The sequence below is a fragment of the Phalacrocorax carbo genome, chromosome 17, assembly GCF_963921805.1.
Source record: "Phalacrocorax carbo chromosome 17, bPhaCar2.1, whole genome shotgun sequence".
In the NCBI taxonomy this organism is placed as follows: domain Eukaryota; kingdom Metazoa; phylum Chordata; class Aves; order Suliformes; family Phalacrocoracidae; genus Phalacrocorax; species Phalacrocorax carbo.
In genome coordinates, this window is record NC_087529.1 from 13,836,872 (window position 1) to 13,863,827 (window position 26,956).

Genomic DNA, 26,956 nt, shown 5'->3' on the forward strand with positions numbered 1-26,956 from the left:
CAGTGCACAGAGATATCACCACACTGGAACAAGGCCATATGCACCCAAGCTGATCCAGGGCTCTTGAACTTCTGGGATCCCTGCCATGTCAGGCTGCCTCAGCTCTTAACCCTACCCCGATGTCCCAACCATGTGTGGCCTTGCAGTGCAGTTGCCCCGTTTTTCCCTGTCCACTCTTCTAGTTACCTCCCAAGGCCAGCATTCACAAAGTTAACAAGGAAGGATGATGCTGGCCTGGCCTGCTCTCTCTGGTTAGCTCCAGGTCACAGCTGGTAGGGCTGAATTGAGCTGATGCTTTCCTCTGACCCTCAGTGCTTGCTCTTGGCCATGTGGTATTGCATTCCCTTTTTGACAGATCCCCACCTTGAAACCCAACTCTCATCTTTAAATGAAAGTTTTGTCTGTAATTCCTCTTTTGAGTCTTATGAAAAATTTTCCCTTTGAAAGTATTTTCTTACTTGACCAGAAGCCTCAGGTCTGCTCCTGGCAAGAGACTTGAAGCAGTTGTGAGAAGTTCCCAAACAAATGAAGAACATTTGTGCATGTCTGTGCAGGTTCTGAAAGCAATTTTATTCTACAGGATGAACACAGACGACAGCAGGGTTATGGTGCATACATGACCTGCCTGGGCTTAGAGCAGTTTAGATCAGGTTAGCTAGTGATGACTGATATTATTCTGCTGAAGTCATCTATACCTGTAAAGCAAAAAGAGAATAAGACCTTGCTGGATGAGGAAGGTTTTAGGTTTCTGAGCACAGTTTTCTCCCCAGAAGGAACATGCTTGGAAACTGCAGCATTTATAAAGACTTTTTCTAATAATGATCCCTAAAATCCCACTACAAGTGAAAGATCAGAGACAAAGCAGGGAGCTTTGCTACTTTTCAAGAGAAAAGGAAAGGGAAACAGCTCTTGATATACAGGAACAATCCTATTCACCCCCAGCCCCCCAGGCAGAAAAACAGGCCCCAGAAGGGTACTGGTCTGGCCATGTGCCCAGTGCAGACAGGAGCAGGAAAGAGTACTAATGGTATGGAGCTGGTTTGATGAGGATGGCAGAAGCTTTGCAGTTCCCACTGCACAGGCTGCCCCATGTTATGCCCCACTTGATGTTCAACTGTACAGAATAACATGCCGAGTACCACCATCCACCCCCAGAGCGGGAGGCACAGTTCCCGCTGGAAGTGTCCTGATCACGATCTTTTGTGGAGAACTTCATGTTGTTGTGTACTTTCCTGGGATTGTCTGAGTCCATGGCATCCCCTGCCGTCCCTGAGTACGTTCCCAGCCTCAGCCGGTAGCCATGGGACTCATCTTCCACACTGAATAGGTTGTAGTCGGCAAACTTGGTGGTGTTTGAGGCATCCCAGATGACAAACCTGACCTGGTAGACCTTCTGCTTGGCGATCTGATGGATGTACTCGGTGCCCAGCCAGTACTCAGTCTGCACGTTCCCAAAGCCGTACTTGTAGGTGCTCCAGGACTCGGCCCAGGTGATCTCCGTGCTGTGCCGGTTCCTCTGGAGGACCGTCCAGCCCCCGGACGTTGCATTCATTTCGCAGTACACCACGATGGGGTGCAGTCCTGTGGGCTGGATGACGTACACGCCACTGGGGCTGCCAGTGGGGATCTCGCTGCAGTCCTTGGGCCAACCTGGGGCAGGAGAGACGGTAATTTAACAAAAGCCTGTGCAACAGGAAAAGACCATGTTTCTCCCTATGGCAGAATAGAGGGACGTCTGGCCAGAGTACCTGGGAAATACTCAGCTGTCCCACCCCAGGAAGGTCAATGTACTGGGCTGGCCTCAGCCCTCTGTTCCTTTTCCATATGGGACACCTATAGGAGGCAGTCCCAGTGAAAGGCCCCAGACCCACTGGGCTATGCTGGCTAAGGCCAGGAGGCTGATATGGACACTAGTGGGCTCCCATGGGTCTCCTGAAAAAGGGGCTGTATCACTAAAACAGGGTCATGCTGGTGAAAAGGATCTTGCCCCTGCCTGTGACTGAAGGTACAGGAGAAAAATTACCCCTTCAAGCACACAAACACCCTTGCCTCGCTGCATGGTGCACATACACAGAGACATGCACATGCACAGCACTGCAACCTGCACTGGGTATACCTCCTCACATCCACCATCCTCCGTGCCGGAGCAGGGCCAGGGCTACGGATGGCATAGGGCCCTTCCCTACCCCAATCTGGCTGTACACGAGCACACAACTCTAGATCCCCCCTGTGCCAGCAGGTGTGGTGTCCCCATGCCTTCAGCTCACTTGCTGCAGAACCTCCCACTGCAGTTAAGGTCATCCTGCTGGATGGGTGGAAATCCTCTCCCCAGCTGAGCAAAGCCTGGTGTTGACACTGCCTCTCCCCAGCCCACCTGCCTGTATATACTATAGAGGTGTTTTTTGGATCTGAGGCATCATAGCACACCCTCTCCCAAGTGTTGTTTTACCAAGCCTCCCTCATGGGCTGGGGCTGTTCACCAGCCAGGGCTGACCCGGACCAAGGAACTGAAAGGTTTATTGTGGTGAGAGCACTGTGATGCCCGTGGGATGCTACTTACTGGTTTTCTTCAGAGCACTCGCCGAAGCATTGGAGGGAGATTTCTTGAAGATGTTTAGGGTTTGTATATGCATGGAGTGGCCTGGGGCAGCCAAGACCAGCACACAAGCAAGTAGTAGAAGGCACTGGGCTGCTAGAAAGGGAAAAGATGAAATGTTACCCTCCCTCCACAGAAGTGGGAAATCCCATGGCTCCAGCACTGCACAGTGTAACATGACCGTATGAGAGGCAGGAGTGCACCAACCATGCTGGGCAGCACCAGACTGGTCTGTGCAAGCTGGAAAGCTTGCCAAAAGGCCTCAGCTCTTTTGCCCAAGGGGTAGACAACCTTGCCTTTTCTCCTTGACCAGCTCCCAAAAAGTCACGTATGAGACAAAGTTTTTGGTGGAGCAAAACACCTATCAACCAACGGAGCCAAGTTTCACTCCTGGCCCCAGAAGGCAGGGCACAAGCTGCTGGTGTTTGAAGGGGTGGCAAGTGAGCATGGCCTCAGAGGGCACCGGTGCCACCGCTCCCCATTAGTGTGAGGACCAGTGCATGGAGCCTCTCCCTATTGCTGGGCTGCCCTACCTGTGCTGCTTCCATTGCTAGCAAGGAGTGCCCTGCTTCCCAGCCCAGTACTCACCCATGGCGTTCATGCAGGGATGCCCACTGGAGCACAAAGCTGTGGAGCAGCAGGTCTCACAGAGGCATTTGTAGTGCCCTCTGCAATGGGCGGGATGAGTGGGTCCTACCTCCCCTCCCAGCTTCCTTTCTCCTGGAGGAGGAAATGAGCCTGGGTTTCCTTTGTGCCCTTAGAAAACAGAAGCTGAGATGAAGGTACCTGTGGTTTTAGGTGCATAGCTTCCTGAGCTGCAAAGAAAATAACCCTGTGCCAGCGAGAGTTCTTGGAATGGTCTCTTCTGTGAGTTCTTAGCACCTTGGATGGAATTTCCCCTGGGAACAGTACATTTGGGAGCTTTGAAGAGTGCAGCTCAGTAAATAAACACTTAAATGCCAGTCACCAATCAGCATGGAGAGCAAACACTAGGGATGTCCCTGCCTCCCACCATTACAGCAGGGTGCTGCCAGGTCAATTGGTTCTTGCTTAATGTGCTTTTGACAAGCCCAGCCTACTTACTGTTGTGGAAGTTAGAGCAGCCCTGAGACTACCAGACAGACTGACTGTTCTGGGACAGTATTTTGAGCGGCTGGTGTTTCCTGGGCTGCATGACAGCAGGCAGAGGGTTGTGGCAGAGGTGATCTCCATCTGGGGGAAGCAGGAGATGTCTCTATTCCCCAATGGGCCACAGTCCTGCTCTGCAAGGATGCAGCTGAAAGGGTCTGCTGAAAGACACTGGCTAGAAGGTTTCTGTAGGCCAGTTGAGGCAGCTGTGGTCTCTGGGGCACTGGGTTTGGGACACTAGTCATGCAGGATGGATGGCTACAGAGGAATGCAGGTGTCTGCCCAGGAATGGGGTGAAACTGGGCAGACAGAGGGCAGCAAATAGGGATCTGAGCAGGTACAGAGGGGAATGGAGGGGTCTGAGCGTGCACAAAGGGGAAAGCAGAAAGCATGACCCTGTGTGCATAGAGAGGGAATGGAGGGGATCTGTTTGTGCAAGGAGGACAACAGAAAGGTTCCAAGAGAGCGCAATGACTGGAATGGAGAGGATGTGAAAATGTGAAAGCAGCTAGATAGGAATGGAGAACATCTGAGAGTGCTTGGAAGTGAACAGAAAGAGTCCAAGGGGATCTACAAGCACCCAGAAGGGAACAGAGGGAATTTTAAAACATGTGAAGGGGGCATGGTTTGGATGTAAGGCACTCAGAAAGGATGGCAGCAACTGGAGGGTGCACAGAGTGGAGGAGGTCTGAGCATGCATGGATGGGAACTACAGGGCTCCAAGGCACAAGTAGGGAGCAGAGAGGATCTACAAGCACTCAGAAGGGAATGGGGGTAATTGATGGTCCACAGAGGGGAACAGAGGGAGTCTGAACACACATAGAGAAGAATGCCACAGTGGCACGTGCGGGAACATAGAGCTAATGGAGGGGATCTGAATGCACAAAGAATTGAATGATGGTTTCGATGTGCCCTCTGATGCGCCCCAGGGAGCCCTGTGGTGCAATACAGAGGCTTTCATTTGGTCCTCTTGTCCCCTAAAAATCACTCCATTTACAATTTGGTGCACCCAAAAGAAGGTGCACCTTTGGAGGCCTCCAGTTTCCCTCCTATACACCTCAGACTCCTCTGCTTGCCTTCTGGTGCTGCCTAGAGCTCCATTTCTTTGCAGTGCATCCAAGTATACTATATTTGCTTTACTTTTCATGCTAGAGCCCTCTGTATGCCCTTTCGTGCTCCCCAAGCCCTCCACTGCCTTCTCATGCACCCTGTTTCCCTTTGCAGATCATGTCACCCCAGAGGCCCCAGCAGGGTCCTGAGCAGCAGGGACATATTTGTGTAGGATGCTCAGTAGAAAGGATAAGTCTCTAGTCTGGAGACAGTGACAGTCCATTGCTTGCTGTGACCACAGACCCAGCATGTCTGCAGAGATAGGGAATGTCTGAGGTCAAGTCTGGAGACCAGGTCAGTGGTTCCCATCAGGGGCAGAACTGGACGGATGAGACTAGGTGCAACATAACTGCTGCATGGCTGTCATGTAGCCAGTGGCAAAAGTGCAGCCTAAAAGCAGCTCTCCAGGGCAAGGAGGAGCAGGCCCTCACTTCTAGCTTTTTTCACAACAGCCTTTTCAGTGACTTTGGTCGTGGCCAGCTAAACGTCTTAACTTGGCAAACTACACTCTGGGAAGGGGGAAAGGAATCTAAGGCACTGGCATTGGCTCTCCCTTTCAAGAAGTAATATGGGAATCTCTGGAACAACCTGTGCAGAGCCCTGTGGTAGGGGAAGCATCCCCTGATGGCTCCCGGGGCCAGCTCCTGCCTCAGGATCTGGGTCTTCCCTTCCCACAGGGAAGCACAAGGATCTGAAGTGCCAGTTAAAGACAGGTCTGTGCTTCCTTAACTAGGGCCAAAGGACAGAGTTTCTGGGTGCCCAAGTGCCAGGGCTACTCTAAGGTCTCTTGGGTTACAGCCCCACCATGTGTTCTTCTCCCATCTGTAACAGTGGCAGTGTTTGGGGTGAGTTGGGTAAGGGTCTGGGTGCTCTGGGAAAATTCAGAGGCCACAAACCTATGAGAGGCCCTTGATTCAACTAGAGGATTGTTTTGGAGGATGTGCCCATCCAGGAAGGTGAGGAGAGGGGATACTGTGATGTAGGATGTTAATAAGAGTGGTCTTACCAAGCCCTCTTTGCTGCTATTGAGGTAAGATGTTTTTTGGCATTGGGGAAACAAGGGGTTTGCTGAAGCGGGTGGCAATGTGATGACCTCTCCTGCTATCTCACTGGGCTGTGAAGTCAAGATGTGACAGGACCTCCTGAGATCACCTGGTCAAACCCCCTCCTCAGGAAAGGTCAGCTACAGCAGGCCTTGCAGGAAAGTGTCTGGTTGGGTTTTGAATATCCCCCAGGATAAACACTCACTCCCTGGGCAACCTGTGCCAGTGTTTGGTCACCAGTGAAAAAGTGTTTTCTTGTGTTCAGCTGGAACTGCCCATATGTCAATTTGTGCCCAGTACATCTTGTCCTGGCACTGGGCACCACTGGAAAGAGCCTGGCTCCCAATTTTTTGTTCTGTCCCTTCAAGTATTTATATACATTGATAAGATTCCCTTCTGAGCCTTCTCTTCTCCAGGCTGAACAGTCCCAGTTCTCCCAGCCTTTCCTCAAAGGAGAGACGCTCCAGTCCCTTAATCATCTTTGTGGCCCTTTGATGGAGTCTGTCTAGCATGCCCATGTCTTTCTTGCACTGGGGAACCTAGAACTGGACTCCAGGTATGGCCACACCGGTGCTGAATAAAGGGAAAGGATCACCTTCTTTGACCTGCTGGCAAGGCTCCTCCTAATGCAGCCCAGGATGCTCCTGGCATTCTTTACCATGACCGTACATCGCTGGCTGATGGTCAGTTTCTTGCCTGCCAGGATCTACATGTCCTTTTTTGCAGACCTACCTTGCAGCTGGGTGACCCCATGGTTGACTCCTGGAGCACACTACTGGTGACTGGTGTCCAGCTGGACTTTGTGTCACTGATCAGCACCCTGTGTGCCTGTCTACTCAGGTGGTTTTCAGACCACCTCCCTGTTCACTTATGTAATCCATATTTTGCCAGTTTGTCTGTTAGGATGTTTTGAAAGGCTGGGTCAAAATCTTACTAAACTTGAGGTAAACAATATCCACAGCTCTCCCTTCATCCATCATGCTAGTCCCTCAGAAAGATATCGGGTTACTTAAATATGATTTTCCATTTGCAAATCTATGCTGACTACTCCAGATCACCTTTCTGTCTTTCATGTGCCTGGAAATGGTTTCCAGGACTAGCTGCTTCATCACCTTCCCAGGGATCAAGGTGAGGCTGACCAGCCTGTGGTTCCCTGGGGCCTCCTTCTTGCCCTTGAAGACAGGGGTGACATTTACTTTCCTCCAGTCTTCAGGCACTTCTCCCAGTTGCCAGGATCAATCAAAGTTTATTGAGTGGCCTTGCAATGACATTGGCCAGCTCCCTCAGCATTTGTGGGTGCATCTCATTGGAGCCCATGGACTTGTGTATGTCCAGTTTACTTAAGTACTCCCTAACCTGATCCTCCTCCACCAAGAGTACATCTTACTTGCAGACTCACCCCCTAATCTCTTGGGCCTGAGACTTCTGAAAGTTGGTCTTTCCAATAAAGCTATACGTGAAGGAGTCATGAGTACCTTGGCCTTTTCCATGTCCTGTGCTACCAGGACCCCTGAATGCGGATTCAACAGCAGACCCACATTTTCCCTAGTATTCCATTTGTTTATGTGCTTGTAGAAATCTTTCTTGCTGCCCTTCACATCCCTTGCCAGATTCAACTCTAGGCCATCCTTGGCTCTCCTAACCCCATCTCTGAATGACTGCACAGTATCTCTTTATTCCATCAGCCATCATGCCCTGCTTCGAACTCTTGAACACTTCCTTTATATATCTGAGTTTACTCAGGAACTCCTTGCTCATCCACACAAGCCTTCTGCTACTTTTACTCGATTTCTTGCTTGTTTGCAGCAAATACATAAGAAAAACATAACGTAAACATGCATAATAAAAACATGTCCCTTGTCTCCATCTACTTTTTTGCTTCTGGGTTGAGAAGAGTGGGCTGGTGGCCCCCACTTCCATGGGTTCCTCTGCTTGGGGTGGCAAGATAGGTGGTGCAGAGCATGGCACATTACCTCTGAGAATGCTGGTACACTCTCTGATGCACTGCCAGCTTCCTCTCTGAAGTTATAGCCAGGCCTCTGTCTCTGGGGAGGGTCAACTCTGGCCATCTCATCACTGAGACCCTCAGTCAGCTCCAACCTGCAGTGGGCCATAAGGGCTCATTCCCCTGGGTCAGTCCCTTTGGACAGTCTCAGGAACTGGATTTTGTGCTTGGCAGCTGATGGCTTCTGTGCTAGATGTCCAGCAAGGCTGTCTGAGCTGCTGCTGTACAGCTGAGCCCCCCCCGCAGACAGCTCCAGAGCATGCGGTAAGGAGTCAGAGTTCTGGAGGACAAGGTCACTGCACTCTGTGCAGCAAATGATCGTGTGGCAAGCCCTCCACTGTGGGGTTGCAGCAAACCAGCTGCCTTTCTGCCCTTAGCTTATCCATGCCAAGCTGAGCCCCTCCAGTGCTTGCTGTGGCCTGTGGCAGAGACAAGAAAAGAGCCTGAGAAGTCTAAGGCAGAGAGCCTATGCCTGATGGCTGCATCTTTCTGTCATCCTCCTTTGCCAGTTGTGGATGCTCCTGTCATCAGCATTCAGGATGGGACGAGATTCATCCTCTTCCCTTTGCCTGACAGAGCCATCAGCCTGAGGGAGACCTGTGACTGAAAGGAGTGTGATTTCCACCCCCACCGCGCCCCCCCGTCCAATTATTAGCAGCAAAAGAAATAGGCAGGGATCACAAAAACAGTGTTCCTAATGAGAAATGTCATTATTACTCTGATGAGAACTATGAGCTGCAGCCTGCAGGAGGAGCACGTGGTGGCTTTGTTGTGTTACCAGATTGCAGGAGACGGTGCTTGCTCAGTCAGGACTGGCCTCTGCAGGATGGGGGAGCACAGGCTGGGGCTTCAGCCCAGAGATTACAGCCCAGGCTCCTCAGACATAACCAGCACTGACAACACCACAGATTTAAATACAGCTGGAATGTCAACCCAAGTGATGGAAGTGTTTTACCTATTGCTTGGGACTAAATGCACCAACGGGAGATGGGCATGCTCTGCATGTACTGCATTTTCAGCCTGTTTTTTCATATTTTTCTAGTAGCTCTTTTTCCTAACATAAGTCTAGGTACATTTACATAGAGCACTGGAAATACTGTGATCACAGTCCTAAGGTGGTTTTTTTTTTTAATTTCTTCTTCAAGGAATCATATAGCATTCTTCCTCTATGGTTTGGCATCTTGTTACAGGCATAATGTCTAAAGAATCTGTAGCAGCAGTTTTTATCCAAATTACCAAATTGAAGTCAACTGGGTGTATTGGGTTTCTGTAGCAAGGTCTGGGTAGCAGGGGGGCTACAGGGGTGAATTCTGTGAGAAGCTGCTAGAAGCTTCCCCTATGTCCAACGGGGCAATACCAGCTGGCTCCAAGACAGACCCACCACTGGCCAAGGCCGAGCCTGTCCACAATGGTGGTAGTGCATCTGGGATAATGTATTTAAGAAGGGGGAGAAAAAACCCTGTGCAACTGCAGCTGAAGAGAGGAGTGAGAATATGTGAGAGGAGCAACTCTGCAGACACCAAGGCCAGTGAAGGAGGAGGGGGAGGAGGTGCTCCAGGAACTGGGGCAGAGATTCCCCTGCAGCCCATGGTGATGACCATGGTGAGGCCAGCTGTGCACCTGCAGCCTGTGGAGGTTAACGGTGGAGCAAATATCCTCCTGCAGCCCATGGAGGACCCCACACTGGAGCAGGTGGGTGCCCGAAGGAGGCTGTGAGCCCATGGGAAGCCTGTGCTGGTGCAGGCTCCTGGCAGGAGCTGTGGCCCCGTGGAGAGAGGACCCCATGCTGGAGCAGTCTGTTCCTGGAGGGCTGCACCCCCTGGAAGGGACCCACACTTGAGCAGTCTGTTCCTGGAGGGCTGCACCCCCTGGAAGGGACCCATACTTGAGCAGTCTGTTCCTGGAGGGCTGCACCCCCTGGAAGGGACCCACACTTGAGCAGTCTGTTCCTGGAGGGCTGCACCCCCTGGAAGGGACCCACACTTGAGCAGTCTGTTCCTGGAGGGCTGCACCTCCTGGGAGGGACCCACACTTGAGCAGTCTGTTCCTGGAGGGCTGCACCCCCTGGAAGGGACCCATGCTGGAGCAGTTCATGAAGAACTGCAGGCTGTGGGAAGGACCCACGTTGGAGAATTTTGTGGAGGGCTGTCTCCCGTGGGAGGGACCCCATGATGGAGCAGGGGAAGAGTGTGAGGAGTCCTCCCCCTGAGGGGGAAGGAGCGGCAGAGACAGCGTGTGATGAACTGACTGCAACCCCCATTCCCTGTCCCCCTGTGCTGCTGGGTGGGAGGAGGTAGAGGAAATCAGGAGTGAAGTTGAGCTTGGGAAGAAGGGAGTGGTGGGGAGAAGGTGTTTAAGATTTGGTTTTATTTCTCATTACCCTGCCTAATAAATTATGCTAATTTTGCCAAAAAAAGTCTGTTTTGCCCGTGACAGTAATTGGTGAGTGATCTATTCCTGGCCTTACCTCAACCTGCAAGCCTTTTGTTATATTTTCTCTCTCCTGTACAGCTGAGGAGAGGAATGATAGAGCAGCTTTTGTTGGCACATGGTGTCCAGCCAGGGTCAACCCACACCACTGGGTTATATAGTGGCATAAAAGTAAATATGTGATAAAATGCTTTTAGGCAAACAATCAGAGGAGAAAGTAACTTGGCATTTGCAGTGGCCATGACATATAAAGGTATTATTATAGATTAATATCTTTGATCAGTATCAGGAGAAAGCTTTCTACAGGTAGCAGTCTGGCTTTCGCTTAGTGCTAGCTGTTGAAATGCAGGGTCAGGAATGTCAGAACTGTATTTTGGACTGCTTACATGCTGACTGGTAGCCAGTGTTTCTGTATGCAAGCCCAAGTCCCCCAGACCTCTACCTCCCGCATAATAAAGATTTTTACAGCTCTGTGGTTCTGTTTTTAGACTGTTCCCATTTGCACATGCCACCCACAATGCAAGAAAAGTAATTGCAGAAATTTTAATCTTCCAGGATATAGCCACATGTCAAGCTCCCCTAGGATGAATCCAGGCACCTGGAATCCCCTGGGGGATCCTGTTGTCCAGGTCTGTGGGATGTCTGGGGGTCACAGGTCTGGGAGGTTCTGGCATTGCCAGGTGGCCCTGGGAAGCAGAAGGAGGAATGGAGAGAGAGAAGGAGGAGACAGGAGACCTTATATCCCCATCCAGGGCATGGCAGGGGGGGATCATTAGCCTTCTGGAGGGCCCAAGGAGCAACTGGGAGGTCCTGGGAGCAACTGATGGGTCTAAGGGCGAAAGTATGGGACCGTGGGGGCAACTGGGAGCCACTGGGTCAACTGACAGTAACTGGGACCCCCAAAGGGACAGTGGGGGTTCTGGGGAAAATGGGGAAAAATGTCTCAGGGACAATTAGGGAATCTGGGGGAAGCAAGGCAGCCTGGAGTGGTCCTGGGTTCAAGGGTGGGGTCCCGGAATGGGCCAGAGGACAATGGGAGTCCCAGGGGGAAATAGGGGGCCTGTGAGTTTAGGAGTCCTGGCAGTCTATTGCCTTCTTTGGACACCTGGTTCCCCTTGCATTTGTAGGGAATTCTGAGGGACTGGGGGTGCAGGGGTGGGTTGGGCATCCCATGCTGAACTTCAGGGGGCCCCAGAAGCATGGGCATTTTGAGGGTAATGTTCACCACGTCAGGAGGACTCACACCAGCAGCAGCACGAGCACCATGCAGCCAACTGCCAGTCCCAGCCCCAGCAATGCTGTGTAGTGCAGGGGTGTCCTGCTGTGGGGCCAGCGCAGCACAGCTCTGAACTGAGCCTGGAGTCCCTGCTCTGCCTCCACACTTCCCCCTGATACTGTGGAGATGCAGGCACCTTGGGTCATGGGGCACTGCCGCCCACGGACCAGGTGTCCCTGCAGCACCTTCTCCAGCCACAGACCTCACTTCCCTGAGGGACCCAGGTGTCTGGGGGTCTCTGCTTCAACCCATGTGCCCCACTTCTCCCAGCGGGATCAGAGAACACCTACTGCACTCCATCTTTCCACCATGGTCCCAGGTGTCCTGGTACCCTGCTTACACCCCCATGCACCCTCCTCCCATGGACCCAGGTGTCTGGGGCCCCACTCCACCCCACACTGCTCACTGCCCCAGGGCACTCAGGCGTCTGGGCGCACCGTTGAGGTAGAAGTACTTGCGGACCAAGGGCTCAGAGAGGACCCCCAGGCAACAGGCGATGGTTCCTGGAGTGGGGTCCTGGAGGGTCAGACTGAGAGGTCTCTCCACACTCCCCTGCAGCTCCTCAAACAGTGTCAGATCCTGTGTGCGCAGCTGCAGTATGGAGGAACACATCAGCGCAGCCTTGTCCACCAGGTACACGAAACAGCATACATGTGTGTGCAAAGGCACTCATGTCCTGCACATGCTCATTATGCCCCTTTCACGCTTCTTGTACCCTTTGCTCGTGCATTTGCATGCACCTCATGTCCCACATGTGCTCCTTGTGCCCTGTGTGTGTGCACACACAGGGATGCACAAGCAGAGCATATGCAAAAGTCACTTCCTTCACACACAGGTGTACATGAATATGCAAATATGAGTGACCTGCCTCTTGCCTGTGAGCACCCTTCACATGGGTGAGCACGTGCTTGCATCCTGTGCATGCTTACACACATGCTACTTATAGCACACATATCTACTATATAGGCAATACTTGTATCTGTTGATAGTCCTCATGCCAAGTGCACAACTGTGTGCATGCAGGCCTTGCTACCCATGTCCAGCCCTCTCATGAATGTCTACGTACACCCTTGAACATGCATGTGCAACTCACATCCTTGGCAAACATCCAAGTAATGGGAAGGTCACGGGGGGTGGAAAAGGGCACATCACAGTGCAGTGTGATGGCTTCATCCATATGGGTCCACATGTCCTGCACTGGGAGCATAGACAGGCATGTGAGTTCACATCTGCTCATGCACTTAACAGAAATAATTGCGCTTGTGTGACTCCTCCACGTGCTCTTGTGCTCACAGTGGGGATGGGGAGGCATGCACATTGGCATGCTCTTGTGCGCTCATGGTGGGCCCAGCAGGTATGCCCACATGTGAGAAATGAGTGTTGCCCCCAGAGCCCTGGAGGCACCCAGCTCCAAGGGGAGACTTAGCCCAGCCTGGACGCCTGGGTCTTCCATGGCCCCATACCTGGGCAGTCCAGGGGAAACCGGCAGTCCACAAGGCGGCATGTAGCACACTGGAAGACATGGGCGGCTGGCTGGTACCCTAGGAGGGAGAGACTTGGTGGTCCCAGGGGGATGGGAGATGTACTAGGGGATGGGGGTGGCAAGACAGAGAGATGGGCACTCACCACAGGGTGGGATGCAGGCTGGAGCTGGTGGGGAGGAAGCAGTATTAGACTGGGGATCACTGGGGATATGCTCTGGGATCTTGTGTATCCCTGGGTATCCTTGTGATGAACTGTCAGGGCTCAGCCCTCATCCAGCCCAGATGGGGGTCCCTGGGGGTTTCTCCAGGATAGGAGTGCCCAGGGTGGGGGTCTGTGGGGTGCTCTGTGACAGTCCCTTCAGTGGGAGCCCCAGGGGTTCCCCAGGGTGGGAGTCCTGGGTGGTTGTCCCCAGTAGCCCCATACCTTCCTCCAGCTGGCTCAGCTTCACCCAGATCATGTTGACAGCTTCCTGCAGAGAAACTTCAAAGGGCTCTGGGGTGTCCCAGATGTCCAGGTGAGACAATGTGCCCTCCCCCGATCCCCATAATCTCTCCCTGGACCCCACAGATCCCCTGTACAACTCACCTCAACCCCATATATCCACCCTGGAGTCCCATGTATTTCCAAATACTCCCTCAAAAACCCCCAGAAGCAGTATAACTTGAAGCCCATATACCTTCAGGATTCCCCAAATATCTCTTTACAGGCCCCAGACCTCCATATATCCTATATTTCACCACACCTCCCATTCAAGGCTTCCACATCCCATCCCCCATGCCACATGTCCTGGCCCTACTCCATCACATGTACCACTTCCCCTGCTCACTCATGTCCTTCTGCTTCTCCAGAAAATGCAGGGCATCCATGATGATCTCCCGAAGTGCCTCGCGCTGTCCTGACCCTGGGACCAGTACAGGGGCACTGGACTAGTAGAGGGTTGGGGGCTCAGGGATGGGAGGGTGCAGTAAGGGCTGGGGGTTTCCAGGGGTTCCTGGAGTCCTGATCAGGGTTTACGGATACTGGGAGGGGTCAGGTATCCCTGGGGATTCCTGAGGCCTTAGGTAGGATCAGGGGATTCCAGGGTATCCCCAGTGTGTCTCTGGTCAGGGTTGGATGATTTTCAGGGGCCCGGGCAGAGCTGGGGATCCCAGAAGTCCCTGTGGTCCAGGTCAGGACTGGGGAGATTTTGGCATGGTTGGGAGTCCCTAGGGTGCTTGCCTGGAGTGGCTCCCTGGGGTCTCTGTTTAGGAAAAGGGTCCCAAACTGCCTGGGATCCTGGCCAGTGTCAGTGTGAGGGCCTTGGTTGAAGTGGGGAGCCTGAGAGAACTCTGGGGTCCTGTTCAGGGTAGGGGTCCCCCTTGGGATGGAGGTCCCTGGTGGGATGGAGGTGTTGGTCAGGATGGGGGTCCTCGGGCAGGGTCCCTGTTTGGTTGGGTGTCCCTGGGGTCCCATGACATACCCACAGTGACGGAGGCGAGTGGCACAGCAGCCTGGACAAGGGCCTCAAGGCAGTGTTGATGTCGCGGGTCATTGAGGGGGGCCCCAGTAATGTGATGGCAGAACTGTGCCTGCTGAATGGGGGGCCCAAAGCAGAGCAGGCAGGGGTGCACCCCAAGGAGCCAGGATGTCAGGGCCACCCACTGCCACAAGCCAGAACCCCCTGCCTGGATGCCTGGGTTTCCAGGGAGCCAGGGGGGCAGCAGCAGCATCAGGGGGACCAACCACCACACCATGGCTCCAAAGCATAGCACCCAGATGCCTGGGTCCCCAGGGAACAGCAGGGTTCCTAGGCGGAGCCCGGGCACCTGGGTCCCCAGGGAACAGCAGGGTTCCTAGGCGGAGCCCGGGCACCTGGGTCCCCAGGGAACAGCAGGGTTCCTAGGCGGAGCCCGGGCACCTGGGTCCCCAGGGAACAGCAGGGCTCCTAGGCAGGTCCCAGATGCCTGGGTTCCCTCTTGAGAGGAGTGGGGATACCCAGACTCATGCATCCCCTGGGGTCTGTGGGCTAGAGAAGGGGCTTCCAGTCCCTTATTTTGGTCTCCCCAAATCCTTTACCTTCAGTCCTTGTCAGTCACAATTCCTGGTGAGCGTCTTTGCTCACGAGCTAGTGGGGCCCATTGACAGATCATTAAACTAAACTTGAAGGCGGAAGGAGATATCAGGCTTGCCCATGACAAGCTGTGGGATGACACGCCAAGGTTAGAGGGACAGGGTGCTAGCAAGAGCCCTCAGCCTGTTGCTGTGAGATGTGCTAGGTACACTGCAGCACTCTTGAAGTCCTACAGAGATGAGCCAGCAGCTCCTGAGGTAATAGGAACCAACAGGGAAACACTAGTAAAGTGCTTCAAAGGAATTAAGAAGGTGACATGCCTCTAAGAAGGTGACATGGCCACCAGCCCAGCTGAAGTGCCTCCACGCTGATGCATGCAGCATGGGCTACAAACAGGAGAGGCTGGAAGCCACTGTGCTGCTAGAAAGCTACGACGCAGTTGCCATTACTGAAACTTGGTGGAACAAATCACGATTGGCGTGTGGCTATCAATGGCTACAGGCTGTTCAGAAGGGACAGGCAAGGAAGGAGGGGCAAAGGGGTTGCTGTCAACATCAGGAAATGGCTAGATTGTGAAGAGCTGTTTCTGAAGAATAACCATGAGCAAGTTGAAAGCTTATGGGTAAGAATTAGAGACTAAGGCAATAAAGGGAACCTTGTGGTTGGTGTTTACTACAGGCTGCCTGATCAAGGGAGCCTATTGATGAAGCCTTCTTACTCCAGCTCTAGGAGGCTTCCTGCTCACAGGCTTTTGTCCTGCTGGGAGGCTCAACCACCCTGACATCTGCTGCAAAAGTAGCACAGTGAGCTGTAGGTAATCCAGGAGACTCCTGGAATGCACTGAGGATAACTTCTTAAGCCAGGTAAAAGACAGCCCTACCCGAGGGGATGCAACACTGGACCTGTTAGTCACCAACAGAAGCGAGTTAAATGGTGATGTCAAGACTGGAGACAGCCTGGCCTGCAGTGATAATGCACTGTTGGAATTTGCGGTCCTGAGGGATATGGATCAGGTGAAGGGTAAAGACAGGACCTGGAATTTTTAAAAAGTGAACTTCCAACTCTTCAAGGAATTAGTCACCAGGACCCCCTGGGAAACTGTCCTCAAGGACAAGTGAGCAGAAAATAGCTGGCAGATCTTTAAGGATGCTTTTCACAGAGCACAAGAGCACTTTATCCCCAGGTGCAAGAAATCAGGAAAAGAAAGCAAGAGACCAGCATGGCTGAGTTGAGACATGCTGGTCAAACTAAAGGACAAGAAGGAAATGCACAGGCAGTGGAAGCAGGGACAGATATCCTGGGAAGAGTATAGGGACGCTGCCTGGTTGTGTAGGGATGGGGTCAAGAAGGCCAAGGCGCAGCTGGAGATGAACTTGGCAAGGGATGCAAAGAATAATGAGAAGGGCTTCTGCAGGTATTGCAGCCAGAAAAGGAAAGTTAAAGAAAGTGTACCCCCCCGCCGATGAACAAGACTGGCAAATGGGAAACTGCAGATGAGGAGAAGGATGAGGTACACAACAATATTTTTGCAACAATATTTTTACAGAGTCTGCGTCACGAATTGCCACAGATGGGGACAAGCTTTTTTGTAAGGCCTTTACTGACAGGACAAGGGGTAATGTTTTTAAACTAAAAAAGGGTAGATTTACACTAGCACAAAGAATAAGTTTTTTACACTGAGGGTGGAACAGGTTGCCCAGAGAGGTAGTAGAAGCCCTATCCCTGGAAACATTCAAGGTCAGGCTGGATAGGGCTCTGAGCAACATGATACAATTGAAGATGTCCCTGCACATTGTGGGGGCACTTGAATAGATGACCTTTAAATGTCCCTTCCAACCCAAACTATTCTATGACTCTAAGTACACACTAGCTAAAATCTCTTTTTGATTGCCAGCAATAACGGTGGCTTTCAGCTGGGAGCATGGGTGGGCCCCTGTGTTACAACTTTTGATTCCTTGTAAGCAATCTGAAGACTATTCACATATTCATCGTCACAATTTACATATATTGGCTTTGGCCATGATATAATCTGTTACCATTCACTTTTGAGTATTTGTACACACAACCCCCTTGTGCAAGCACCATTAATATATATTTATTAGTTGAGTTTTATGATTTTATTGCAATTTTGCCAGTTTCAGATGGTTTGGTCTGGTTTCTTCTAGCAGGAAACTCACTTGTACAGATGAGGTCACAGTCAGTCAAGTCCTGTTGCACATATCTTGGAAGACATCTTTACATTGCAGCTTTTTCTTCTCTAACATGTTGCACCTCTCCTTTGACTGCAAGGAGGCTGGGACACACCATGTAAAGCTGTACTGGATCTGGCTGGGATGGAGTTAACTTCCCCCATAGCATCCCTCATAGTGCTGTGCTTTGTTTTGGCTACTGCTGAGAATCAAGGCCATCTGTCCAAACAGCCCCCTTCCCCTGCCCGAAGGCCAGTAGGCTGGGGTTGGGCAAGAGCTTGGGAGGGGACATAGTCAGGACAGCTGACCCAAGACAACCAAAGGGATATTCCATACCTGATGCTGCCTGCTCAGCAATAGAAGCTAAGAAAATGGAGGAGGGCAAAAGGCATTCATCATTAAGGAGTTTGTCTTCCAGAGCAACCGCTACATGTGCTGAGGCCCTACTTCCCAGGCAGCAACTGGACATCACCTGCTGATGGGGAGTAGGGAATAAATACTTTTGTTTTCCTTTGCTTCCCAAGCAGTCTTTGGTTTTTCTTTACTAAGCTGCCTTTATCTTGTCCCACAAATTCTTTTCCATCTTGTTTTCTTCCCCCTTGTCCTGCTGAGGAGGGGCGGGCACCTGGTGGCAAGCCAAGGACAACCCACCACAAAGGCCATACTGTTCCACCCCTCCATTGTGTGCAGAAGAGCAGGACATCCCATATAAGGCCATACTGCCCCATCCCTGCACTGAGTGCTCCGGCCAGGCGACTCATATAGGGATGCACTCACCCACCCTCGGCCCATGGCAGACGTTGTCTCTGCTCCTGCACAGTGAAGGTAGGCAATGGCTGACATGGGGTCAGGGGCCTGCCACCCTTTTCAGACCAAGAAACCTGACCATTGGTGACTGTTGGCAGCAGTGTTTGGTGGCCAATGGCCAGCTCCCCATGCCTTCAGCTATAAAGTGGGATGGTGCAGCAGGCTAGGAACCTGTGGCACACAGCTGCCTCTCACCCTACTGTGGCCTGGGGCAGGGCTCCAGCAGCACTGTGCAGAAGGATAAGGCCCAGGGGCAATATGGAGTGTAATTAGGGCCCAGCAAAGGGCCCTGTGGCTTTCCAGAGACTACTCTGCCATCTCAGAGCACCACTACTGTTGGCAACAGTGGGAACCCTCCTGTCAGGGCTGGTTGCTGTGCACATCCTTGCCATGAGGAGCAGAGTGAAGCAAAAGAGCGAGTGGCACTGCCCAAGGGACCATCTGCACTAGCACTGATCATGCATCAGGAAAGGATGTTTGCAGGGCACATTGAACCCACTGCTGCCCCTCCATTCACAGTCTGGAAGTAAGATGAATTAATGGGCTGGGCTTTGCCAGGGTTTTCCAGAGTGTCCCCATGTCCCTTCACCAGCCTGAAGGTCTTTTGGCTCAGAGGTGCTTCTGCTGCTTTCCTGCGAGTGTTGCCCATTAAAGCACTTCTGAGTGTGAAGCCTGATGCTGACCCCATGAATGCTAAAGGAGCACATTTCATCCACACATCTGTGCATGTGCAATTGCTGGTCACACACAAAGCACCCAGAGCAACATGTGCTCAAGGACATACCCTGTGCTTGTTGCTGGTGCTCCTTGGGAGCACTTCACTGACTGCTTCTTTTCTAAGAAGAGCTCACCCTGGTCTGCCCCTGTTGCTCTTCCTAGAAAATAAAGAATACCCAGACTTGCCTCCTTACTGGACCATTGCACACCATACTCCTGTGTGGCCCCTTTCTATGACCCTTACTAGGCCTACCAGCTTCACCTCCAACCCTGAGGAGGTGATGGAGCAACATATCCTGGAAATAACTTCCAACTTGTCCTGTAGTGATGGGCAATGGTCAGCATAAATTTACTCTTTAAGGTAATTCACATATGATGCAGGAAGGTCAGCTTACTCATATCAAATGGACCTTCAAGGAACCAATGCTTGGAGGGTGTTCCCTCCTGAGTTCCAGCTGGTTACTCATCCTGACAAAGAACTAGACCTCGAGCTTTCCTAAGTCCTGAAGTACCGTCAATTTTCTTCCTGCTTTCCAGAACTTCTGCCAGCAGCAGATCCCATTTACCTTACCTGTTGCACCCCTCCATGACTTATGCTGGCCCCAGATTTAGTACTTTCCCAGTGAATGTGGAGCCCACAAGGACAATTGGGTGAACTCACCCAGTACTGGCTGTGTTGCACACAGTAGCCACACACAACAGGTAAGGAACCTGCAGAGTCAAATTGTTGCCAAAATGGATTTGCTTGCATTTTTCTTTTCTTCCTGTTTTTGTGTGGGTACCAGAAAGAAGGCAGCAGAAATATGCACCACCTAAACCCCCTTTTTCATTGCCAGCAATAAAGGTAATTCTCGGCTGGGAGCATGAGTAGGCCATCACACTACCTAGCCTCTCTGCAGGTTATCCTGTGTTTTTTTCTTTTATTGCCTTTCCTAAGTTCCTGTTGCACTGAAAAAAAAAGTGAAGACTGACAGAACCACCTGTCTTATTCTTGTATTTCTCCCAAATGCATTTTAAGTTAATAGCAATATTTGAACTAATAAATTTTTCTATAGCTCTGCAGAGAAGATTGAGTGCAGTAAATATTGCAACAAAGGGAAATAATACACTCTAACAGATCAGCTTTGTCTTTCTCTTATATTGCCTATGAACGTGTGACTTTCTCAAATGTTTTTTAAGCATTTGTAAAATATTGATTATCCCAAGCCATCAAAATTCTTGAGAATGTTTTTGTTTTGGTCTCTCAGTTTCTTGGTTTACTTCTTCCTTCTTTTTAAAATTCCTTTCTAGTAACATTTACTTTGATGGTGCTATTCTTGTGGGCATAAGGCATCATAGATCAAAGTATAGATGATAACTATTTCTTAAGAGACCTAAATTAAATTAAAAAATGCACTGCACCTTAGTTCTAAAGCTTCTGTATAAAACATTGATTTTTTTTTTTTTGTAGAGTTCTGCATGTGTCTATAATGTATGTATGGGATGAGGGCTTCTGATGAAGAAAAAATAAATGCATCTTAGAGGCCCAGCAATACTTTAGAATAGTGTGGAAATCTGCACTCATTTATGAATCTGTTCTGCTGTAACACATCAGCTTGTTTGTTTGAAAGCTGAATGTAGCACCTTGCTTATGCACAGGCACAACGCCAAAAATATGTATCAAAGTTGTGGATCCAAGCAACAAACTTAAGTCCTGGTTCTCCAGTGTCTGGATCTCAACTGTTGATAAAGTGCAATACAGAAGGAAATCAGTAACCCGCACAACCGAGCATCATGTTGGACCTTCCCTGAAAATCACGCAAAATCCCAGCCCCAAAGAAAAGAGAGGTGGGAGTCTGCGGCTTTGGATATGACCAGATACATATCCAGATCCAAGCCAAGTATCTTATGAATATGCCCATAATTCCTAATAACAAGACTCCTACTATGTCGAGCCTAGTCATTTGCAGACGCCACCAAGCTGGGCAGGAGTATTGATCTGCTTGAGAGTAGGCAGACTCTGCAGAGGGACCTGGACAGGCTGCATCCATGGGCCAAGGTCAAATGTATGAGGTTTAACAAGGCCAAGGGCCGGGCCCTGCCCTTGGGTCACACCAACCCCAGGCAGCGCCCCAGGCCCGGGGCAGAGGGGCTGGGAAGTGCCCGGCAGAGAAGGCCCTGGGGGTGCTGGCTGACAGCCGGCTGGGCATGAGCCAGCAGTGCCCGGGTGGCCAAGGAGGCCACCAGCCCCCGGGCTTGTGTCAGCACTGGTGTGGCCAGCAGGAGCCGGGCAGGGATGGGGCCCCTGTGCTCGGCACTGGTGAGGCCGCACCTCGAGTACTGTGTTTAGTTTTGGGCCCCTCGGGACAAGAAGGACATTGAGTTGCTGGAGCATGTCCAGAGAAGGGCAACAAAGCTGGTGAAGGTTCTGGAGAGCAGGTCTTATGAGGAGAGGTTGAGGGAACTGGGGTTGTTTAGTCTGAAGAAGGGGAGGCTGAGGGGAGACCTTATCGCTCCCTACAACTGCCTGAAAGGAGGTTGTAGCGAGGTGGGGGTTGGTCTCTTCTCCCTAGTAACAAGTGATAGGACAGGAGGAAATGGCTTCAAGCTGCATCAGGGGAGGTTTAGATTGGATATTAGGAAAGATTTCTTTACTGAAAGTGTGATCAGGCATAGGAACAGGCTGCCCAGGGAAGTGGTTGAGTCACCATCCCTGGAAGTATTTGAAAGATGTAGACGTGGTACTTTGAGACATGGTTAATGGTGCACTTGGCAGTGTTGGGTTGATGGTTGGCCTTGATGATCTTAAAGGTCTTTTCCAACCTGAATGATTCTATGATTCTATGGTCTTCAGCCCCAGAAAATTGATGTAGTTCCATTTGTGTTTGAGCGCAACCCAGCCAAGTAGTGACAGGTCTTTATGAGACTCCAAGCATTGTCAAAGAGATTGGGAACATAAGACCTACAGGTTTGCACTCAGGGTTTGGGTTCTAAACTCCACAATCTGCTTTAAAAATTATTGTACAATTTTGGACAAAAATTTACATTAAGAACTTTGTTTCATAGGGGCTGTTTTGAATTATGGCATGAAATATTGTGGCAGATCATGCCACGGTGTGAAAGCCCTGTGTTTTTGCATAACACCAACAAGCGACTTTGCCTCTCAAAATGTTTTGTACTGGAAAGAACAAATGTAGAACTGAGGTTGTCTTAGTGGTTAACAGATAAAAAGAGAAAGCAGGTGCTATTTTTCACAAACAGGTTAGGTGCCTATGGTAAAGACCCCCAAGTTTGTTTTTTCTTCTCTGTTTTTTTTTCCTCCGTTCTTAATCTAAGATTTAACTTTGTGTCATTTCTCTTCATCTTCTTGTGACTAAGGAATTTGACAGGAGCTCTAAATGCAGTAATCCCCTGGATCTAAGGTTCAAGACAGCTTTCTAGTCAATGCATCCATCCTCTGCTATGGTGACAGAAAAAGAAAACTGAAAATTATTCGGCATTCTGTATGGTAGTCTAACTGTGTATAGTAGCAGTTTTAGGGACTTTTTAGATTAAGTCCCATGTTTTCTGTCATCTTAGAACGTGTTGGTTGATCACAAGCTTCGTCTAGCACCGATGTGCTCCATAAAAATGTTTCGCACTTTTGCCTGGCTTTCTTCTAAGGGTCTTAATACACGTTATTAATTTTATCTTCATAACCAAGCCTTCAGCTGCTAAACTGTTGTTTATCTTATACAGAAAAGTGTGACAGAGATTAAATCTGATTTGCCTGATTTCAACAATTTTCTTGAGGAGTGGGATCGGCATTCATATCCCAAGACAATAGACCTTATTAATTTATCTGGAATTTACCTTCTACTAACACAGCTATTTCCCTGTTTCTTTTTTCCCCATGTTGTTAATGAAGTAATTATTAATTTCATCCACAGGAGGGCAGGAAGAAGCTTAAAATCCCATATGATAAATGTTTTAGTGTTGCAGGGAACTATTCAAACTTCCAATTTACATTGGAAGGAAATTTCCATTTAAAATCATCTTTTCATCCCAAGTCACCATAAGAAGTCAAAACAGCATTATTTTTTCCCGAAATGAAAATTTCTGAGAGTATTAAATTTTAAAATGTTGAAATGTTTAATTCTATCTTGGTCTCACAGTTCCTCTTCTTGAGTATGTCACAGTTTGAGTGCTTGGAGTTATAGTCTTCCATATGGATATTCTGAGTTTTTCTTCCATGTTGTTTTAACAAGAAAAGAGACGCAACTAATGCAGTTAAGACCATATCACACCTGGACCGTAAAGGCCAACTGAAGCAGAATGCCTTTCACAAGGCATTTCATCAGATCATACAAAATAGATTATTGGAAATTGTCTAAGAATCCCAAATGCCTTAGTTCAGTCTCTTCCAATCCAGCATTAAATATTTTCTGGCGAGACAATTTTAAAATGGAAGAAAAATTAAACTGTTCCTTAAAGAAAGTCTCATTCAGTGAAAAGTGCCCTGCCCATTGAAAAAAACCAATGATATAAAATTCCTAAAGATGTTCACCATAGAAGATGATATTCACCAATATTCAGCCTTTGCAAATGCTGTAAGAGCTTGTGACCACCAATGTTTAGGTTTATTTTAACAAATGTACATGAATAATTCCTATACATACTGTTGTACTAACATAAAGGAAGAAATTGCGACATTATGGCATGCTGAGATAAATGGTTTACTCCACTTGGGATTATAAGATCCCCTCAGTCACATATATACACACACACTTTTTAAGGAAAATTAGACTGGCAGGGGATTGTTCAAATGGCTTAAACTACAATTGTTATTTGCATCTAATTACTTTGGGTTTATGTGGTAAGTTTAATGAAAGAATATTTCTTTTACTGATTCTGGTAACTCAGAAATGCTACATCATTTAATAGCTCAGTCAAGCCATAGCTCAGTCTAGCTCAGATTCTTACCATGAATGTCTCTCATTTTTGTTGGTAAGTTGAGGCAAAGTAACTTATAATATACCTAAAGGAATGCTGATGTCTTTTCAGAAGCAAAATCCACATTATAAATATGTCAGAGTGCTATCAAATCCCTTATTCAATCAATAAGTACACAAGTCAGAAAGAGCTATGGCTTATACATTCTTCCATATTATCCAAACAAATACGTGAATTACAGTGGAAGTAAGACCACTCTGCAAAGAAGAGCTGTGGAAACTGAGCTGCAATTGTTACAGACCAACAGGTCTATAACTGAGCTTCTGTTTAGTTGCTGGGCTTCAGAAAAGTCACAGGCTGTGACTGAGCTGCTTGAACAGGAGGGACTTTTTTGTTTCTTACAAGTCTGTCTTTCATACATCAGGTTTTAAAGGCCATACCAGCTCTATTCTGAAGTGTGGTCAGCCCAGCAGAGACCTCAGCATGTATTAAAAACTATTACATGTCTAAGTGTGTTCACATGAGTCTAGTCCCTTAATACTTCAGCTACGCTTTGAACCACCTCCTCATCACCTGCACTCTGACATATGGAAAAAACATCTATTAATGAACTCTGTGTTTACAGTAGAAAATTGTGATTTGGCCTTTAGCTTGGGCTGACAGCACAGGCTTGGTAGAAGGGTTCTCAAACAAAATAACATTTTTTAGTAGTTAGTTTCTCACTGCAAATTGCTTAACATGGTGTCTGGAGCCATCCTACAGGACAATACGGTGACTGCTTTGTTTTCATTTAAGTAATATGCCAGGCCCTTACTCTGGCTCATTGCACATCTCCTTTTGACGACCAAACATTTTCTTGTCCTTCTAGCATTCAGGACCAATTTTGTTAAATAATCTAATGATAGGATTTGGCTTTGGGAACCTGTCAAAAAAAAGCTGTGGTATGCATCATCATCATCTCAGTTTCCCTTGCTATTTATACTGAACTGACACATAGGCACTGAAGTGACACGATTCATTTCTTAGGAACATGAGCATTGCTCATAATTAATTTTGTAGATGCTGACACAGAAATTTCACTGTGGCAATCATTACTGGACATTTTACATCCAAACACCTATTTTATTCACCTATGGGTTCAGTCACCTTGTAGCAATAGATTTCTTTTTTTCTAGTACCCTATACCCAAGCAAATAAGTAATATGATCTTTAAGATGTTTGCCTGTGCCCTGGAAGAAAAGCAGCAATAAACATGTTAAGCTGTTTTTTTTCTGGGTGGTAATGATTGGCCTGGATCCCCAAATCACTGCCAAGCAATGAGAGAGTACATAATTTCTATGCTTGGATTGATATTTCCCAGTTTAGACAGCAGCATTTGAAGCTGCACTGTCAGTGGAAAATATAAAGAGCTTAACTTGAAAAGTACAGTCATAGAATCATAGAAACATTCAGGTTGGAAAAGACCTTTAAGATCATTGAGTTCAACTGCTAACCTATCACTGCCAAGTCCACCACTAAACCATATCCTCAAGCACCACATCTACCCTTCTTTTAAATACCTCCAGGGATGGAGACTCCACCACCTCCCTGGGCAGCCTATGCCAATGTCTGACAACCCTTTTGGTTAAGAAGTTTTTCCTCATATCCACTTTTTTTTGCAATTAAGAGCAAAAATCACATACCCTTCCACAGCTAAATCTTGAGAGCAGCTCCAGTTGATATGGCTCTACTGCAGAAGTCAAACTGCTATGCAGGATCTTCTTAAAACTCAGAGGAAAATAAGGTGGGTGATCTGCTTACGTTCTTCAAATCACTTTCCCGCCAGGCTCCTTTCCTGTAGCACCATAAGCTATTAAAAGCCCTTGCAGTGCTCTCAAGGCACTTATCTTCCAGATTGGGAGCTCCAGATTCCTTTTGGTCATGACGAGATATATAATCCGGACATGGTGCCATTACCCACTCTAAGCACCATCTCTGCAAGAACCCAGATGGAAGACAAGAATAAGGCCCTTCTTATAGCTGTTGCATTTTTAAGAGATATTAACATGCCTTGCATAAAAGTGTCCTAATTTCTGACTTGGGCTGAACACGCATGAGTCACTCAGCTGCATTCTAAAAGCCTACACCTGTACAGAAAAATTCCAACTTCTCTCTCATACACCCAACCTTTTTGCTGTGGTTTTGCCAGAACCTTCTGCTCTGGAACCCTTTGCCTCAGTGGTATAGATTCTATGATTCTAAGTTTGCTACTTTCTCAATATTGTTTTAATGTGAATAGTTTATTTGCTATTTTTATTTAGATTTTGACAATGTGACTAGAAGTCAACTGAGTACTTGGGATGGGTTTAGCAGAAATGATGAAGCCCATGGAACTATACATAGAGCTAACTTACAGAGGGACATAAATTTCTTAATTTAGCTGATCTGAAAGAAGAAAAGTAATGGCCCAGTCTGTCTTCACTGATGCTTTTATTCTTGTTCCTCAAATTGATAGTAATTCTTTCTTACTCATTATTACTCATTTTTTTTCAGAGATGAATTCTCAGCCCTGTTAAAATCAAGGGAATTTTGCAATTCAGCAGAGCCAGGATTTCGCACTTCAGGTGAAGATGCTGAAGCAACTGGAACATCAACAGTGGTTCTAGAGATGATGCAAGTAGGTATGTTGGCACCTAAGTGAACTGTTGAATATAAATAAAATTTACATTCTCCACTTAATAGCCTTTTGAAGCAGCAGAATACCTACTTCCAGAAGTGCCTATGCCTAACTCATGTCTGTTCCTGCAGCTGCCTAAAGTTTGACAGTACTGTGCAAGTAATCATCCCAGGCTAAATGTGAGCCAGGGACCTGGATTTTCACTCCTTCCCTTAGCTCACCACCAGATGTAAAGTGGCAATCTCACAGCACACTTACCATATCAGTTTCAGGCACTGTTTCAATTACAGTTTATAGAGTTTATATTAAACCAGTATAACATATGATATTGAAAGACAGAAATTGAGGTCTGTTTTTCCATGCAGGGAAGTGTTCTGGTACCAAGCTGTCCCCTTGTATTGGGACAAGTAAATTAGTTATAGTTTCCTGCAAACTGAAGCCTTTTCAAGGAGAGGCAGTAAGGGTCCTCCCTTCTGACTTGATCTAATTGTTAGACTGCAAGAGGTGAGAAATAGAGATTTACAACCTCTCAGACAGAGGAAGAAAATTATCC

The 26,956-nt window shown here is 48.8% G+C and overlaps 2 protein-coding genes across 2 annotated transcripts; both read right to left on the reverse strand.

The window, feature by feature from the left end:
• Window positions 1-570: 570 nt before the first annotated feature.
• On the reverse strand, window positions 571-3,463 carry LOC104049134 (fibrinogen-like protein 1-like protein). Its single transcript, XM_009509760.2, has 3 exons — window positions 3,185-3,463; window positions 2,561-2,692; window positions 571-1,650 (listed from the first exon to the last, which is right to left on the reverse strand). The coding sequence occupies exons 1-3, from the start codon at window positions 3,195-3,197 to the stop codon at window positions 1,022-1,024; spliced, it is 774 nt and encodes a 257-aa protein (XP_009508055.2). The 5' UTR covers window positions 3,198-3,463; the 3' UTR covers window positions 571-1,021.
• An 8,070-nt stretch (window positions 3,464-11,533) lies between these two features.
• On the reverse strand, window positions 11,534-14,806 carry SPACA6 (sperm acrosome associated 6). Its single transcript, XM_064468226.1, is given in 8 exon segments — window positions 11,534-11,706; window positions 12,026-12,179; window positions 12,682-12,785; window positions 13,052-13,129; window positions 13,215-13,238; window positions 13,497-13,565; window positions 13,900-13,974; window positions 14,533-14,806. Coding segments are annotated over 8 exon segments (951 nt in total).
• Between the last annotated feature and the right edge of the window lie 12,150 nt (window positions 14,807-26,956).